The sequence below is a fragment of the Capra hircus genome, chromosome 29, assembly GCF_001704415.2.
Source record: "Capra hircus breed San Clemente chromosome 29, ASM170441v1, whole genome shotgun sequence".
In the NCBI taxonomy this organism is placed as follows: Eukaryota; Metazoa; Chordata; class Mammalia; order Artiodactyla; family Bovidae; genus Capra; species Capra hircus.
Window position 1 is genome coordinate 16,939,327 of NC_030836.1, and position 18,938 is coordinate 16,958,264.

General features: G+C 40.2%; 1 protein-coding gene across 1 annotated transcript in view; it reads left to right on the forward strand.

Moving 5' to 3' along the window:
• Positions 1 to 18,938, forward strand: part of NARS2 (asparaginyl-tRNA synthetase 2, mitochondrial (putative)) — a 132,308-nt gene that overhangs the window by 9,827 nt on the left and 103,543 nt on the right. Inside the window, exons 4-5 of the mRNA XM_013975783.2 lie at positions 1,789 to 1,929; positions 8,440 to 8,520. Coding sequence (XP_013831237.2) covers positions 1,789 to 1,929; positions 8,440 to 8,520 — 222 coding nt within the window. The remainder of the gene's footprint in view (positions 1 to 1,788; positions 1,930 to 8,439; positions 8,521 to 18,938) is intronic.

The window sequence follows — 18,938 nt, forward strand, 5'->3', positions numbered from 1 at the left end:
CCCACATCTCTGATTTCACTCCCTTGTACTAATGTGTTAGAATTCATGTGGACCATATTCAGTTATGTTAAAAAAAACAAGAAGGAAAGCATCTTCAGTTCAGTTCAGTCACTCAGTTGTATCTGACTCTTTGCGACCCCATGTATCGCAGCACGCCAGGCCTCCCTGTCCATCACCAACTCCCAGAGTTCACTCAGACTCACGTCCATCGAGTCAGTGATGTCATCCACCCATCTCATCCTCTGTCGTCCCCTTCTCCTTCTGCCCCCAATCCCTCTCAGCATCAGAGTCTTTTCCAGTGAGTCAACTCTTCTCATGAGGTGGCCAAAGTACTGGAGTTTCAGCTTTAGCATCATTCCTTCCAAAGAAATCCCAGGGCTGATCTCCTTCAGAATGGACTGGTTGGATCTCCCTGCAGTCCAAGGGACTCTCAAGAGTCTCTCCAACACCACAGTTCAAAACATCAATTCTTTAGCACTCAGCTTTCTTCACAGTCCAACTCTCACATCCATACATGACCAACTGGAAAAACCAAAGCCTTGACTACACGGACCTTTGTTGGCAAAGTAATGTCTCTGCTTTTGAATATGCTATCTAGGTTGGTGATAACTTTCCTTCCAAGGAGTAAGCATCTTTTAATTTCATGGCTGCAGTCACCATCTGCAGTGATTTTGGAGTCCTAAAATATAAAGTCTGACCCTGTTTCCACTGTTTCCCCGTCTATTTCCCATGAAGTGATGGGACCAAATGCCATGATCTTCGTTTTCTGAATGTTGAGCTTTAAGCCAACTTTTTCACTCTCCTCTTTCACTTTCATCAAGAGGCTTTTGAGTTCCTCTTTACTTTCTGCCATAAGGGTGATGTCATCTGCATATCTGAGGTTATTGATATTTCTCCTGGCAATCTTGATTCCAGCTTGTGCTTCTTCCAGCCCAGCGTTTCTTATGATGTACTCTGCATAGAAGTTAAATAAGCAGGGTGACAATATGCAGCCTGACATCCTCCTTTTCTTATTTGGAACCAGTCTGTTGTTCCATGTCCAGTTCTAACTGTTGCTTCTGGACCTGCATATAGGTTTCTCAAGAGGCAAGTCAGGTGGTCTGCTATGCCCATCTCTTGAAGAATCTTCCACAGTTTATTGTGATCCACACAGTCAAAGGCTTTGGCATAGTCAATAATGCAGAAATAGATGTTTTTCTGGAACTCTCTTCCTTTTTCAATGATCTAGCAGATGTTGGCAATTTGATCTCTGGTTCCTCTTCCTTTTCTAAAACCAGCTTAAACATGTGGAAGATCACGGTTCATGTATTGCTGAAGCCTGGCTTGGAGAATGTTGAGCAATACTTTACTAGCATGTGAGATGAGTGCAATTGTGCGGTAGTTTGAGCATTCTTTGGCATTGCCTTTCTTTGGGATTGGAATAAAAACTGACCTTTTCTAGTCCTGTGGCCACTGCTGAGTTTTCCAAATTTACTGGCATATTGAGGACAGCACTTTCACAGCATCATCTTTCAGGATTTGAAATAGCTCAACTGGAATTCCATCACCTCCACTAGCTTTGTAGTGATGCTTTCTAAGGCCCACTTGACTTCACATTCCAGGATGTCTGGCTCTAGGTGAGTGATCACACCATTGTGATTATCTGGGTCGTGAAGATCTTTTTTGTGCAGTTCTTCTGTGTATTCTTGGTTTTATACTAAAACACTGCTATTTAACAAATGCCCTGTAAACTGATTTTATAAAGCAGTATCTTTGTTAGCTTCTCACTTGTTTTTCCTGTTGTTTCAGGCTTTCCCTGTTAAATATAAAGAGAGGCATCCTCTGGAGTATCTGAGACAATATCCTCACCTCAGGTGTAGGACTAATGTTCTGGGTTCTGTACTGAGGGTTCGCAGTGAAGCCACAGCAGCTATCCATTCTTTCTTTAAGGTAAGGAGCTTTGCTTCTCTGTGTTCATTCTGGTGAAGAAGTTGAATAATTGTTTAACACTGGCGTAGTATCCTGAAAAGTCTTCTGGTTATTTATTCCAAGCATGCTTTATTATGTGGTACTTTTTTCTTTGAGTGATCTAAAATTTTCTATTTATCACTAACTTTGAACAACTTGATTAATATGTGCCTTGGCACAGCTTTTTAATGCTTCTTGTGTCTGGAGTTCATTGAATTTCTTTTCTAGTACATTTCAGTTTTCACTAGGTTTTTCAGTCATTTTTCATCACATATTTTTTATGTTACCTCTCCTTTGGGGACTTCAGTTACCTGTGTATATTTGGCCACATGATGATGTTCCCATAGCTCACTCATGTTCTTCTTTTTTTTTTTTTTTTTTTTCAATCTTCTTTTCCCCCAGTGTGTTTCTTTTGGATAGTTTCTTTTACTGTATCTTTTTTGTTTTTTTGCTCACTGACCTTTTCTTCTGCAATGCCTGATTTGTTGTTGTTCCTGTTCAGTGCATTTTTCACCCCATACATTATAGGGTTCATAAGTGGTTGATTTGGGCCTTTTTTTTTTTTCAGATCATTAATTTAATTTTTTTTAATTTATTTTTTACTTGAAGGATAATTGCTTTACAGAATTTTGTTGTTTTCTGTCAAACCTCAACATGAATAAGCCATAGGTATGCATATATCCCCCCCCCCTTTTGAACCTCCCTCCCATCTCCCTCCCCATTCTACCCCTCTAGGTTGATAGACAACCCTGTTTGAATTTCCTGAGCCATATAGCAAATTCCCATTGGCTCTCCATTTTACATATGGTAATGTAAGTTTCCATGTTACTCTTGCCACACGTCTCACCCTCTCCTCCCCTCTCCCCATGTCCATAAGTCTGTTCTCTATGTCCGTTTCTCCTTTGCTGCCTGTAAATAAGTTCTTCCATACCATGTTGCTAGATTCCGTATATATGTCTTAGAATATGATATTTGTCTTTCTCTTTCAGACTGACTTCATTCTGTGTAATAGGTTCTAATCCACCTCATTAGAACTGATTCACTTTTTTTTGGCTAAGTAATATTCCGTTGTGTATATGTACCACAACTTATCTATTCATCTGTTGATGGACATCTAGGTTCCTTCCATGTTGTAGCTATTGTAAATAGTGCTACAGTGAACAATGGGATACATGTATCTTTTTCAATTTTGGTTTCCTCAAGGTATATGCCTAGAAGTGGGATTGATGGGTCATATGGTAGTTTTTTTTCCTAGTTTTTAAGGAATCTCAATACCATCTTCCATAATGGCTGTATCAGTTTACATTCTCACCAACAGTGCAAGAGCATTTTCTTTTCTCCACACTCTCTCCAGCATTTATTGTTTTTAGACTTTTTGATGATGGCCACTCTGACCAGTAGAGGTGATATCTCATTGTGGTTTTGATTTGCATTTCTCTAATATTGAGCAATGTTGAGCATCTTTTCATGTGTTTGTTAGCCATCTGTATGTCTTCTTTGGAGAAATCAGGGATTTTAGTTTTTTAGGTCTTCCATGTCTCTACTACCTTTTTTGAACATATTCAGCAGTTTTAGTTAAAACTATGTACGGTTTTCATAGCTGTTTAGTAACCATTTTTATGTCCTAACATGTCAGTCAGTTATGAGTCAGTTTTAATTGATTAGTCTCTTCATTAGAGATGATGTTTTCCTGCTTCTTCTTATACCTGCTAATCTTTGATTAGTTGCCAGACCTTGTGGATTTTATCTTGCTGGCTGCTGGATATTTATAAAGCTTCTTATGTTCTGTTCTGGTATATAGTTAAGTTACTGGAAGGATCTTGCTTTTATGATTTGTATGCTCCCTGGTAGTCTAGTGGTTAGGATTCGGCACTCACTGCTGCAGCCCAGGGTCAATTCCCAATCAGGGAAGCCTTTTTTCTGGGCTTCCCTGGTGGCTCAGATGGTAGAGAATCTGCCTGCAATGCAGGAGACCTGGGTTTGACTCCTGGGTCGGGAAGATCCCCTGGAGAAGAAATGGCAACCCATTCCAGTATTTTTGCCTGGAGAATTCCATGGACAGTGGAGCCTGGTGGGCTGCAGTCCATGGGGTCACAGAGTCGGACACGACTGAGTGGCTTGACACTTTGACTTTCAGGTAAATCCGAAGCAGTGCTCAGTCTAGGTCTGTTATTCCCACTACTGAGGCAAAGCCTTCCTGAGCAGTCTACCTAGTACCTTGTGAATCACAAGATCTTCCAACCTGACTGTGGGAATAGGCACTGTTTCCTCTAATCGTTTTGGATGGTCCTCGCATGCGTGAGCTGATCTTTCCTCCACTTGATCAATACTGGTCCACACAGGGTGACTCTGTGTGCGTCTCTGGAGTTGTTGCGTACCTCTCTGCTCTCTGGGACTCGGTCCTGTCAATTCCTGCCATTTTGGCCTCAGACTCTCAGCTCTGTCTCTTCAACTCAGGAAATCTGCTGTGCTCTGCTTTATTTATTCCTGCTTCCTGTTGTCATCTGGGAAATCTTAAAGCAATAAACTGGGCTGCTGGAGGGGCTCACTATGTTTGTTTCCTGTCTCTCAGGATGCACTCTCCTTTGTTGTCTGATGTCCAGTGTCTTGAAAACTGTCGTTCCATGTGGTTTGCTTGTGGATTCTTTTGTTTTGTTTTTTGATTGTTTCAGACAGGAGGGTAAATCTAGTTCCTGTTTCTCCATCTTGGTCACAGAGATTTTATATACAGTAAGCACTAATTTTAAAGGATTATTGATGATCAAGTAGGTTGATCTAATGACTAAAGACATGTATCTCATTTAGCTTTGCTTTTCAGCCATTTATTCCCAACCCAGGAAAGCCACAGTGGAATGTAGTTGGTCAATTGATGAGACCCTCCTCCCATGTGGTGGATGGAAGGGCTCCAAAGGCAAGAGTGAGCCAATAGATAAAGTTCAGTATTATTCCATGTAGTTTTGGAACTCTTCCTAAGGCACTTCTCCACATCCAGCTCATTTGGGAAGATTGTCTGACAGCATACCCTTCCCTTGGACAGCATCCAACTTCATGCACGTGCAGCCCTGCTATAGAGCACTAGAAAATTCTCGCTCTCTGCAGAGCTCCTTAAGAGAGAATTTCTGGTGTGACAGCTAAAGAACAGCATGGCTTGAACGCATAAGAATAAACAAAGGAAAATAAATCACATTATACAGTGTCATCCCGTTATGGTTTAAAGAGGTGCATTTTCATATACTGTCATAAGCTTTCTCACACAGCTCCCATGTGGCTTTTCAGTAATGCTTGAACTATACAAACAGAAAATTTGTTCAGGTGTAGAAGTATTTTCCCCCATTTGTCTTCAGCTATTGGTCAGTGGACCTGCTTCAATTCTGAAAGTTTTATGGATTTCTGGCCACTAGGTGGTGGTATTGGCAGTCCATTAACAAGTGGGCTTTTCCTAATTCATGCATTTCACTTGTTTTTTTAAACACATTTGTTTATTATCTGAAGTTTTTACAGATAAACTATTTTTACATGAGAGAATAAACTATAAAACTCTGAAATCAAAGAATCAGCAAAGAAAAATTTAAAAAACATTTTGTGCTGTGCTTAGTCGCTCAGTTGTGTCTGATCTTTGTGACCCCATGGACTGTAGGTTGCCGGGCTCCTCTGTCCATGGGATTTTCCAGGCAAGAATACTGGAGTGGGTTGCCATGCCCTCCTCCAGGGAATCTTCCCAACCCAGGGATCTTTTAGGTGGTTAAAAATAATGGATTTTTGCAGTGTTAGACATGTTTATAAAGATAGGCACTTTTGAATCTTAAAAATTCACTTTTTAATTGTAATTGTAAGGCCTTAGAAAACATAATCTTGATATTCCCCTTTTAAGATGTTACCCACTTGTGTATGAGTGTTATAGGACATACTGAATTGTAGTTATATATTATTCTGTACTGGGTGCTGTTTCTATGTTTGTTACTTTAGGCTCCTGAAAAGATGTTAATACATTTGCCCTTTCTTGGTGAGTTGAGTTTCTTCCTCTGAGTATCAGATTGTTTCCTTCTCAGCATGGCAGTGCCTCAAAGCCTGTCACAGTGGGGAGTGTTCTTTGACGCTGGGTTAAATGACCCTGGACTGCTGTGTCTCTGAGTTCCCGTGACTGCTTTTTATGGGTGTGTTTTTGGGTTTTGTTTGGTTGGTTGGTCTCCTCCTGCTGTTGCTGTTTGCCAGTGGTGCGCCTGCGGCCAGCAATTGCTGTCCTGTTTCTTTTCTGTTGAGTCTGATTAAATAATGATACTTGTTTTTTTTGTGTTAAAAACAGTCCATGAGTCTTTGAGTAATACATATGGGCCTTAGTACACAAATTTTTAATTTTCAAGTACTCATTGTTTTATCATATCTGATTGTAGAAATATGTATCTGTCCAAATGCTTAGATATTTAGAGGTGGTGGGTGAGATCTAAATAATTGGGCCACTATTTTTACCCCCTTCTCTGGCATTTGTATCTCTCGTTAGGAACCCCTTTGCTATGGGATGGGATAAGTACTTGACATCGGAACCCCATTGGAGGCAGCCGCTGACAGTACCCTTGCTATTTATTTTCCTACCTTGCTGTTCACTTTCTCATTTTTGGACTTTGTTCTCACCTTTGTTATTCCTTTGTACCTTCTTTATAACTTTTGGTGGTAATGTTATAGTCTTAGATATGATAGGCCTTGCTAGCACTGTTTAGACTTAAAAAGCTGGTGACACCTTTTGGGAGGTTTAGCATTATTTGAGTAATTTTTATTTTTTTAAATCCCATCCAGTTATTTCCATACGATTTACAGCATTGTTTCTCGAAGCAGTTGACCAGTTCTAACTCTGGCAATTACATTCAGCCGTTAAATTTTCTCCTCCCTTTCCCCTCCCTCTCGCCACCCTCATTTCCTTTGGATTTTTCACTTCCTTTCTTTGTTTACTGCACTCATGCTCATAGTTGCCTGCATTCATGTGGAATAAATGATTCATGTCCATAATTCTTGGCTCCTGGGAGATAAAAGTTTAATGCAGTCATGTTATTGATTCTGTTTCATTTGTTCTCTGTAATGTGCTCTCTGCAGCACTTCTCCGAATGTTGTTCCCAGATTAAGTACATATTTGGATACTTCTAAGACTCCTAATTTATAGCTTGAAAATGTAATCACTCTACCTCATAAGGCAAGTACTTGGCTGGATGCTTTGTATCCTAGCCACAATACTTGAATTCAGTCTTATTAGGAAGGAAGGGGCAAATATGGGAGGCCCCTGGTAGTGCACTGACATATTTTACATTCCACCCGTGACCGGCAGAATGTAGCAGAGATTAGATGTGTATATGAGTTTCCCCAGTGGCTCGGCTATAAAGAATCTGTGTGCAGTGCAGGAGATGCCGGTTTGATCTCTGCGTCAGGAAGATTCCCTGGAGGAGGGCGTGGCAACCCACTCCAGTGTTCTTGCTGGGAAAATTCCATGGACAGATGAGCCTGGAGGGCTACAGTCTAAGGTATTGCAAAGAGTTGGACACGACTGAAGTGACTGAGCACACAGGCAGACGTTTATATATATGAATTTATTATGTTGGTTTCGAGAGCAAAATGTGTCCATTAAACACATATTCTGCCTTTGCAACATAAATTCACTATAGCTGCTCTCACCCCTACCTTGCAACATTTCTGCTGATTGTAACCTTTTACCTACATCCATAGTCAAAATGAAAGTATAACTTTGAAGTTGCTGGGTTATTTCAATTTTACTAGTAACAGCTTTTGTGGTTCACTAATGGAGATAGTCTCAGACTTCAGAGTGGAAGAATCGCTTGGGTGCTTTAAGGTTCGCTGCGCAGAATCTTCCTTGCTGCTCAGAATCTTCCTGTCACCACCACGTGCAGTGCACTGTGCTAGCAGTTTAGTGGCAGACTTCCTAAGTAATATTTCTGCCTGTCTTGCTCTTTGTTTCTTCAGTCCCTGGTTCCCAATTTTTTTCCTTTTTATAGTTGTTACAATTTCTTATCCCCAAATAATTGAACTTAATATTGATCACTTTGTATTCCCGTAGTAATGTGGGCAACATCATGGTGCATTAGCCTGAGTGAGTGAGTGTGTGGTAAATCACTACCAGTATGTTGGAGAAGCGAGAAGAAGAAATGGCACCAAAGAGACAGCCTGAGCACCCAGGTTCCAGTTGCAGCTCTGACACTGACTAGTTGTGTGACTTCAGCCTCTCATTAAATTTCTCTGGGCCTCAGTTCCTTATCTTGTAAGTGAGGAGGTTGGACTAGATATTGTCTAAGTTAGTTTGGATTTATTAATAATATTTTTTGTGCATAATAAACATTCCATTTGTTATTTCAGTAGTTTTAGTTGTGTGATTAAGGAGAAATTTGAAGTGACATTCTCTTAGTGCTATTTTAATCATATAAAAAGGTGTGTATCTTGGAACTATTTCACAGACAGATGTACTGAGACAAGTGGTTTCTCTCTTTCTTCCAGGACAGTGGCTTTGTGCATATTCATACTCCAGTAATCACATCCAATGACTGTGAGGGGGCTGGAGAACTTTTTCAAGTCGAAGTAAGTTGTGCATCCCACTTTGGAGGATATATTGCTTGCTAATATTTTTAATTTGAGAGTTGATTTAAATTTAATGAGAGTTATATGGATAGACCATGACCAGAACCTGAAGGTTTATTGATAATAATCCTTAAAAAAACATTCATAGGAAATTCATACTTCTTTAATTTTCTGTGAAACCAGCTATATTACTTACATTATGACTTAAAGAAGTTAATTTTTATTTATTTTTTAATGGAAGGATAATTGCTTTACAGAACTTTGTTGTTTATTCTGTCAAACCTCAATGTAAATCAGCCATAGGTATACATATGTCCGCTCGCTCTTGAACTTCCCTCCCGTTTCTTTTCCCATCCCACCCCTCTAGGTTGATACAGAGCCCGTTTGAGTTCCCTGAGACCTACAGCACATTCCCATTGACTGTCTGTTTTACATACAGTAATGTCAGTTTCCATGTTACTCTCTCCATATGTCTCACCCTCTCCTCTCCTCTCCCTGTGTCCCTAAGTCTATTCTCTGTGTCTTTTTCTCCATTGCTGCCCTCCAAATAAATTCTTTGGTACCATCTTCTAGATTCCATATTTATGCATGCATTCATGTACGATATTTATCTTTCTTTTTCTGACTTACTTCACCCTGTGTAATCACTCTAGGTTCATCCACTTCATTAGAACTGATTCATTTTTTTTGGCTGAGTAATATTCCACTGTGTATATTTACCACAGCTTTATCCATTCATCAGTCGATGGACATCTAGGTTGCTTCCATGTTCTAGCTATTATAAATAGTGCTGCAGTGAACAATGAGATACATGTGTCTTTTTCTATTTTGGTTTCCTCGGGGTATATGCCTAGGAGTGGGATTGCTCGCTCATATGGTGGTTTTATTCCTAGTTTTTAAGGAATCTCAATACCGTCTTCCATAGTGGCTGTATCACTTTGCGTTCCCACCAACAGTGCAAGAGGGTTCCCTTTTCTCTACACCCTCCCCAGCATTTATTGTTCGTAGACTTTTTGGTGATGGCCATTCTGACCAGTGTGAAGTGGTACCTTCACTGTAGTTTTGATTTGCATTCTTCTAATAATGAGGGATGTTGAGCATCTTTTCATGTATGTGTTAGCCATGTGTATGTCTTTGGAGAAATGAATGTTTCGGTCTTTTTCCCATTTTTTGATTCAGTTGGTTGTTTTTCTGGTGTTGAGTTGTATGAGCTGCTTATCTATTTTGGAAGTTAATCCTTTGTCAGTTGTTTCAGTTACTATTACTGTCTCCCATTCTGAGGGCTGTCTTTTCACCTTGTTTATAGTTTCCTTTGCTGTGTAAAAACTTTTAAGTTTAATTAGGTCCCACTTGTTTACTTTTGTTTTTATATCCGTTATTCTAGCAAGTGGGTCATAGAAGATCTTACTTTGATTTATGTCATTGAGTGTTCTGCCTAGGTTTTCCTCTAAAAGTTATATATTTTCTGGTCTTACATTTAGGTCTTTAATCCATTTTGAGTTTATCTTTGTGTATGGTGTTAGGAAGTGTTATAATTTCATTCTTTTACATGTAGCTGTCCAGTTTTTTCCCAGCACCACTTATTGAAGAGGTTGTCTTTGCCTCATTGTATATTCTTGCCTCCTTTGTGAAAGGAGTGGAATTTTAATTTACTACTCTATTTGCCTTTTTGATAACTGTGAAGTGATAAGCTAGAAAAATTTGAAGAAATTAATAAAAATTCTAAGATATCTTTTATACAGATTCAAGCCCCAGTTAACATTTTTGGGTATAATTCTTATTTTAAGGGATAAACTAAAATAGAAAAGTATGCATGTGAATATTTTCTCTTTTCAGAGTCTTTAGAAAATGTATTTTTCAGAAAAATGATTTAGTCTCTATACCTCATGAAGGCTTTTATTTCAGTCCTTTGTTCAGCAATTATTTTTTGAGCTCCTTCTATGGGCCAGGCATTGTTAGCCCGCACTTGTTGCAGGAAATTTAAAAGTTACCAGTTTTTCTTACTTGTAGGCACTTGAAAGCCTTTCACTTGCCAGTTAGACAGCCTGTTTAAAATCATTGGCCAGTTAGTATAATAGCATACAAAGAGAAATATATGTTGTTGACTGGTGCTTTTTGTATTTATTCACTGCTTTCTATGTCTCTGAGGGAAGTCAAAATTCTTTATACATTTGGGTGATTCCATCAAATGACAGGGCCTGTATAAAACTACTCTCTGTGGTTCAGTATGTTCCGACTCTTGGTAATGATGCTTTCTCTTCATGTAATCAAACAGTGTATTCACTACAAGAAGTTGTCCTGACATGAGGGGACATAGGTACACCTATGGCTGATTCATGTTGATGTTTGACAGAAAAGAACAAAATTGTGTAAAGCATTTATCCTTCAATTAAAAAATAAATAAAATTTTTAAAAGGAGTTTTTACAAGTATGAAGGGAATTATTAGGCCCAAATTAAATAAAAAATATTTGAGTAGCAAACTTAAATAAGATAAATTTGGAGCTAAGTGCTTTACTACCAGAGAAATCCTCCAGGCAAGTCTAAATGATTAGAACATGTGTGTTTTGGACTCTAACCAACACAAGGCAAGTATAAGTATATAGAAAGGGGAAAATGAATTTCTGAAGCTTAATAAATGAGAGGGCTTCCCTGGTGGCTCAGTGGTAAAGAATCCACCTGCCAGTGTAGGAGACTCACATTTGATCCTGGGTCAGGAAGATTCTCTGGAGAAGGAAATGGCAACCCACTCCAGTATCCTTGCCTGGGAAATCCCATGGTCAGAGAACCCTGGCGTACTATAGTCCATGGGCTCACAGAGAGTCAGACACAACCGAGTGACTAAACAGCAGTAAAACAAATAAGTGTTCTGTGTTCATAGTTCTTCAGGGCCGTGCTGAGGAATTTTAGATAGTGGAATTAGCTTTGTTTATTCAGAGTGTGAGAAAGAGATGATATAAAGATGTTGTCACAGTTCTGGTTGGTAAAGCAGGTGAGTTTGCATGATTTGATAGAGAAAGGAGTATGCATTTCATTCACTTTTTTTTTAAAGAATTGTTATTTATTTTTGGCTGCACTGCGCCTGCATTGCTGTGTGGACTTCTCTCCAGCTGGATCGAGCGGGGGCTGCTCTCCAGCTGGATCGGGCGGGGGCTGCTCTCCAGCTGGATCAAGCGGGGGCTGCCCTCCAGCTGGGTTGAGCGGGGGCTGCTCTCCAGTGGCAGTGTGTGGGCTTGTGCAGTGGCTTCCCTTGGTGCAGAGCCTGGGCTCTAGAGCATTCAGGCTTCAGTAGTTGCAACATGTAGGCTCAGTAGTTGCACCTCGTGGGCTCTAGAGCATGGGCTTCGTAGTTGTGGCACACAGGCTCAGTTGTCCTTGGCATGTGGGAGCTGCCCGGACCAGGGTGTGAACCCATGTCCCTTGCATTGGCAGGTGGGTTCTTAACCACTGGGCCACCAGAGAGGCTCTCTTTGTTCACTCTTGATGCTGCTTATCCTACAACAGTCCCTGGTTGTACACTTTTTTCCTCTTTGTCTTAGAGCCCTAGTTGAGTTCTCACAATTACGTTTGATCCTCATGATTCTGCAGTGAGTAGTTTATCTCTGAGAAGATAAAAGAAATTAAAAGCATGAATTAGAGATTCTGGCAAAATGTAAACATTGATAGGAAGTAAGGTGGAACTGCTTTATGTATATATTTGAAGTTACAGTGTTACCAGTTTTAAGTGGTATGTATGAAATCTAGAGGATAATTAGGATCATGAGAACTGACTTGATCAGAAACATCTTCAAAATAAGTATGTAAATTAACTGTACTGTGTGTGTGTGTGTGTGTGTGTGTGTGAGTGTGAGAGTGAGTGAATTGCTCAGTTGTGTCCGACTTTTTGTGACCCCATGGTCTGTCCATGGAATTCTGTAGGTGAGAATACTGGGGTGGGTTGTCAGTCCCTTCTCCAGGGAATCTTCCTGACCCAGGGATCAAACCTGGGTCTCTTGCATGGCAGGCATATTCTTTACCGTCTGTGCTTACCAGGGAAGCCCCCTCTACTGTACACTAGGGAGAGTATTTTAGGTAGGGGAACAGTGTGAGCAGAGTCAAGCAGTTGAAATAAGTGTGGGGGTTTTCACTGGGCTCTGGATGGAAGATTAGAAGATTTATATCGGTGAATCATAAAGAATAAAGGTAGGGTGTAGGATACTGTTCCATGGTTTTCAGTACAGTGGCAGAGCTATGCAGCCATCCTCACAGTTTACTTTTAGAGCATTACATCACCCCGTATTGAAACTTACTACCTACCCATTAGCAGTCCCTTCTCGTTCCCACCCCAAGCTCTAGGTAACCACTCAACCACTCTGTATAGATTTGTCTCTTCTGGAGTATTTCATATAAATGCAGTCATACTACATATGGCCTTTGTGTCTGGTTTTTTTCATTTAGCACAAAGTTTTTGAGGTTCATACATGTAGCATGCAACAGTACTTGATTCCTTTTTATACCTGACTAGTATTCTGTTGTCAGAGAAGGCAATGGCAACCCACTCCAGTACTCTTGCCTGGAAAATCGCATGGACGGAGGAGCCTGGTAGACTGTAGTCCATGGGGTCCCTACTAGTCAGACACGACTGAGTGACTTCACTTTCACTTTTCACTTTCATGCATTGGAGAAAGAAATGGCAACCCACTCCAGTGTTCTTCCCTGGAGAATCCCAGGAATGGGGGAGCCTGGTGGGCTGCTGTCTATGGGGTCGCACAGAGTCGGACATGACTGAAGTGACTTAGCAGCAGCAGCAGTATTCTGTTGTATAGATGTCTAGTGTTTTATATATCCATTTAGGCATTGATGGACATTTGAATTATTTCTACGTTTTGGCTTTTATGACTAATGCTACTGTGAACACTTGTGAAAACATTTGGATATTATTTCTCTTGGGTGGAATTGCTGGATCACATGGTAGCTTTATGTTTAATATTTTGAGGGACCACCAAACCATTTTCCAAAGTGACTGTGTCATTTTACATTCCCAGCAGCAGTGTATGAAGGTTCCAGTTTCTCCTGAGTATAGCCAACATTTATTATTGCTCTTCTTCTTGTTTTTTTATTATAGCAATACCAGACAGTGTGAAGTGGTATTTCACTGTGGATTTTCTGTTTGCCTTTTTCTTTTGATAAGATACAGTTTATATTTATATGTGATTCATATTTAAGCTTTTAATTACAGTTCTGTGCCAAAATGTGGTAGATGAATAATCACATATTGTGAAATTAAATTAGGCTGAGAAAATCTTGGAGTAATACATTACATAATAGGAACAGTATTCAGGTCTAGCATTTATACATTTAAATACTTTTAAAAGTGAAGAATAAATTGAAAGTCTATTAAATGGAACCTGTGAAGTGTGTAGTTTTATATCTGAATCTTATACTGTGGGAACTCTCATACTGTGTACTGAAGTTTGGCATTAGATTGTTTTGCTTTTATTGTTATTGTGGGTATTTACGTAATATAAACTATATTACTGTAACCATTTTTAATGAACTGTTCATACCATATAGTCACAGTGTTGTACAACCATCATTGCTATATAGTTCCAGAATTTTTCAGCACCCCAACAGAAGCTCTGTAGCCAAAATTCCTCATTCCCTTTTACCTCCAGTTCCTAGTAATCTCACATCTACTTCTTGTCTCTGTGGATTTCTGGATATTTCATATAAATGGAATCATACAGTGCATGGCCTTTTGTGTCTGCCTTCAGTTAACTTGTATCAGAATTTTATTTTTTTATTGCTGAATAATATTCCATTGTATGGATATATCACATTTTGTTTAACCATTCATTCATTGATGTTCATTGGGTTGTTTCCACCTTTGGTTTTTGCAAATATTAATACTATGAACAGTCATGTTAACATTTTTGTTTGAACACCTGTTTTCAGTTCTTTTGAATATATTTCTAGGAGTGGGATTGCTGGGTCACATGTTTATGCTCTGTGTTTAACTTACTGAGGAACTACCAAAGTATTTTCTGCAGTGGTTGCAGCATGTTATATTCCCAGCAGTGATATTTGAGAATTCCACTTTTACTGTATTCTCACCAATGCTGATTATTTTCAGTTTGATTATAGCCATCCAGATGGATGGGAAGTGGTTATCTTGTTGCTTCCATCTGCCATTCCCTAATGTCTAAGGATGTTGAAGATCATTTTGTGGCTGTTGACCATTTGTATATCTTCTTTTGAGAAATATCTGTTTCAGTCCTTTGCCCAATTTTTAATTGCCTGATCTGTCTTTTTGTTGTTGAGTTATAGGAATTCTTTATTCTAGATACAAATCTATCTTTTCCCCACCCCCCACAGTGTGAAGTCTTCAGTGTTGCCCCTCAGTGGGTACAGCCTGGGGTATGCCCACTACCATCCAGGGATAACATTGATTCTGGCAGGACTCTTTTTGGCTATTTCTTTCCCAGACCGTACTCAGCTCTTAAACTACACTAATTACACCTGCTTGCTCTTTTGTTTTCGACAGTGTTCACGGACATAGGTTGCTTCACAGACTATTGCAGTCAAATTCAGGCAACTTTAAAGATATGCTTCCTAAGGTCAGTTTTTGAAATTTATTCTGACCACCAAAAGATCTCTTCCTACCTGTCTGTTTCCATTTCTTTCTGCAAACTAGCAGATCTACAGTTTATTCAGCCTTTGTCTCCAGTGAATGTCAGTTTCTTCCCAGTGGCCTATCACTGTAACCACAGTTTTTAAGAGCACCCTTAGGTTTGAGCTTAACCACACCCTGTTGCTAATGAAGTCGGTTCCTTTGGAGAGAGACTTGGAAGTCTGGTTTATGATTTCTTCTAGCCCTGGTGACTCTGTGAATCAGGCTCTAGGGCTGAGGGCAGGAATAATGGACACTTCTCTGAAAGTGACATTACAGTTTAGGAGCTGAGTGCTCAGTTGAGTGGTGGCTGCAGCCCCAGGCCTCGTTGGTTTGAGATGGGGCAAGAGAATCTGGGTCTAGTGTTCTTAGCAGTTCCTCACCAAAGGTAAAGCCTCCATTCCAGGAGCAGGGACTGGGCAGAAGAAGGGAGCTGCTACCTCTCGGCCACACTCACACTCTGTGTAGCTTTAGCATTGAGTAACTGTGGGCAAGATGAGAAATGCCGGCATGCTATGGTGCTCATCCTGCTGAAATAGTTCTCTGCCTAAGAGCTGGGGTTTAGAAGAACCCTGTGTCCTTGGCATCAGTCTGGAGTGGAGATTCTGTCCTGCTTAGCTGTGATGGGGAACAGTGGGAGCAAGATTGTCGTTTATAGATACCACTAAAGTTCCTTGTCCTTACCAAGTTCTAGTAGATTTTCTTGAATTCCATGTTTCTTCATTTGCCATTAGCGCTTAGGACCACTTTAAGGGACTTTAGAAGGCTGGAATGGGGGTAGGTTTTTGTTGTTGTTGTTGTTTTTTATTTTATAACTTTCACCAATTTCACTGAGGAGTGGGTCTGTGGAACTCCCCACACTGTCATGCCAGAAGAAGAAAAAGCCAGTCGTTTTTGGACTACTTTTTATTGCCACGGTTCTCAACGTCCTACTTATAAAATGCGAATAACACTATGCATGCTTTCATGCTCAGTTATGTCTGAATTTTTGCGACCCTATAATCTGTAGCCCACCCAGCTCCTCTGCCCATGGAATTTTCCAGGCAAGAATACTGCATTGGCAGGCAGATTCTTTACCATTGCACCATATGAAAACTTAACATTGCTAATCAAAAGTAAGGAAAATGTAATATGTATTCACAAAAGGAGGCTGATGTAGACACCAAAGGCTTCTCTTCAAACTGTTGTGCATTCTAGAAGTGGTAATGAGAACTTACTTGGCCTTGGGAATTTTGGTGCTTGTGAATTCTTATGGCTAAGTTATTTATGGCACACATCACTTTAGTTCTGCTTGATGTGTTCACTTTTCAGTACTCTTCCCTGTTTCTTTTCATCTTTTTATATAGGATGAGGGCTGCTGCTGCTAAGTCGCTTCAGTTGTGTCCAACTCTCTGCGACCCCATAGATGGCAGCCCACCAGGCTCCCCTGTCCCTGGGAGTCTCCAGGCAAGAACACTGGAGTGGGGTGCCATTTCCTTCTCGAATGCATGAGGGCTAACCCAAGTCAAACCTCTTTTCCAAGCAACTCTTTTCTTCCAACCCCTGTTTAGTTGTCATTTCCTATTTAGTAGTTTAGCTGTTCGTGTCCTCTAGTTGTTTGACATTAGTTTAGTTTCCTCATCTAGATTGTAAGGCCCTTATGGGGAAAACTGCCCTCCATACTACCTGACAATGGTGGAAAATTTGTATGCTTGTTGATGATACTTGGGGGTTCTTTTAATTTTGTACAACTTTCAGCCTTAAGACCAGTCATTTTCATGAACAACAAGGACCTCTGTAAAGCACAGGGAGCTGTACTCAATATTTTGTAATAACCTGTAAGGGAAGAGATTCTGAAAAAATAGATATGGATGTATATATAACTGAGTTACTTTGCTGTACACCTGAAGCCATTGTAAATCAACTATGCTTCAGTTGTAAAAGAAGATTTTGACTAGTCATTCATTTTTCTGTTGAGGATTTCTGTTTCTATTAAGGAAGTACAGTTTTTGGATGTCAAAGATGCCTAGGACATATCTAGAAGTTAGGTACTCATAGTGCATTCACCCCTGGAAATGGGGCCCACTGTTCTATATTATTTGAATTTTTGATCATATGCATATATTACTTAAAAACAAAAATAGATGATCCAGGTAAAAGGATGTCATTGTTTAGTTTCTTGGTGGTGTCCAACTCTTCTACAACCCCATGGACTGTAGCCTACCAGGTTTCTCTGTCCATGGAATTTCCCAGGCAAGAATCCTGGAGTGGGTTGCCACGCCTTCCTCTAGGGGATCTATCCCAACCCAGTGACTGAACCCATCTCTCCTGTGTCTCTTGCATTGACAGGTGAGTTCTTTACCACTGAGCCAGATGAGGACCCATCTAACATTTGTAAAGTATGTTAAATCAACTAATATCTCTATAATACTTTCAGTTCAGTTCAGTTTCTCAGTCGTGTCCGACTCTTTGCTACCCCATGAACCACAGCATGCTAGGCCTCCCTGTCCATCACCAACTCCTGGAGTTTACCCAAACACATGTCCATCAAGTCGGTGATGCCATCCAGCCATCTCATCCTCTGTCGTCCCTTCTCCTCCTGCCCTCAATCTTTCCCAGCATCAGGGTCTTTTCAAATGAGTCAGCTCTTCGCATTAGGTGGCCAAAGTATTGGAGTTTCAGCTTCAACATCAGGCCTTCCAAAGAACACTCAGGACTGATCTCCTTTAGGATGGACTGGTTGGATCTCCTTGCAGTCCAAGGGACTCTCAAGAGTCTCCTCCAACACCACGGTTCAAAAGCATCAATTCTTCAGTGCTCAGCTTTCTTCACAGTTCAACTCTCACATCCATGCATGACCACTGGAAAACCCATAGCCTTGACTAGACGGACCTTTGTTGGCAAAGTAATGTCTCTGCTTTTGAATATGCTGTCTAGGTTGGTCATAACTTTCTTTCCAAGGAGTAAGTGTCTGTTAATTTCATGGCTGCAGTCACCAACTGCAGTGATTTTGGAGCCCAAAAATATAAAGTCAGCCACTGTTTCCACTGTGTCCCCATCTATTTGCCATGAAGTGATGAGACCCACTTCTACAAAACAAGAGAAGACTCTACACATGGACATCACCAAATGGTCAACACTGAAATCAAATTGATTATATTCTTTGCAGCCAAAGATGGAGAAGCTCTATACAGTCAACAAAAACAAGACCGGGAGCTGACTATAGCTCAGATCATGAACTCCTTATTGCCAAATTCAGACTGAAATTGAAGAACATGGAGAAAACCACTAGACCATTCAGGTGTGACCTAAATCAAATCCCTTATGACTATACAGTGGAAGTGAGAAATAGATTTAAGGGACTAGATCTGATAGACAGAGTGCCTGATGAACTATGGACGGAGGTTCATGACATTGTACAGGAGACAGGAATCAAGACCATCCCCAAGAAAAAGAAATGCAAAAAAGCAAAATGACTTTCTGAGGAGGCCTTACAAATAGCTCTGAAAAGAAGGGAAGCGAAAAGCAAAAGGAAAGATATACCCATTTGAAGGCAGAGTTCCAAAGAATAGCAAGGAGAGATTAGAAAGCCTTCCTCAGTGATCAATGCAAAGAAATAGAGGAAAACAATACAATGGGAAAGATTAGAGATCTCTTCAAGAAAATTAGAGATACCAAGGGAACATTTCATGCAAAGATGGGCTTGATAAAGGACAGAAATGGTATGGACCTGACTGAAGCAGAAGATATTAAGAGGTGGCAAGAATACACAGAAGAACTGTACAAAAAAGA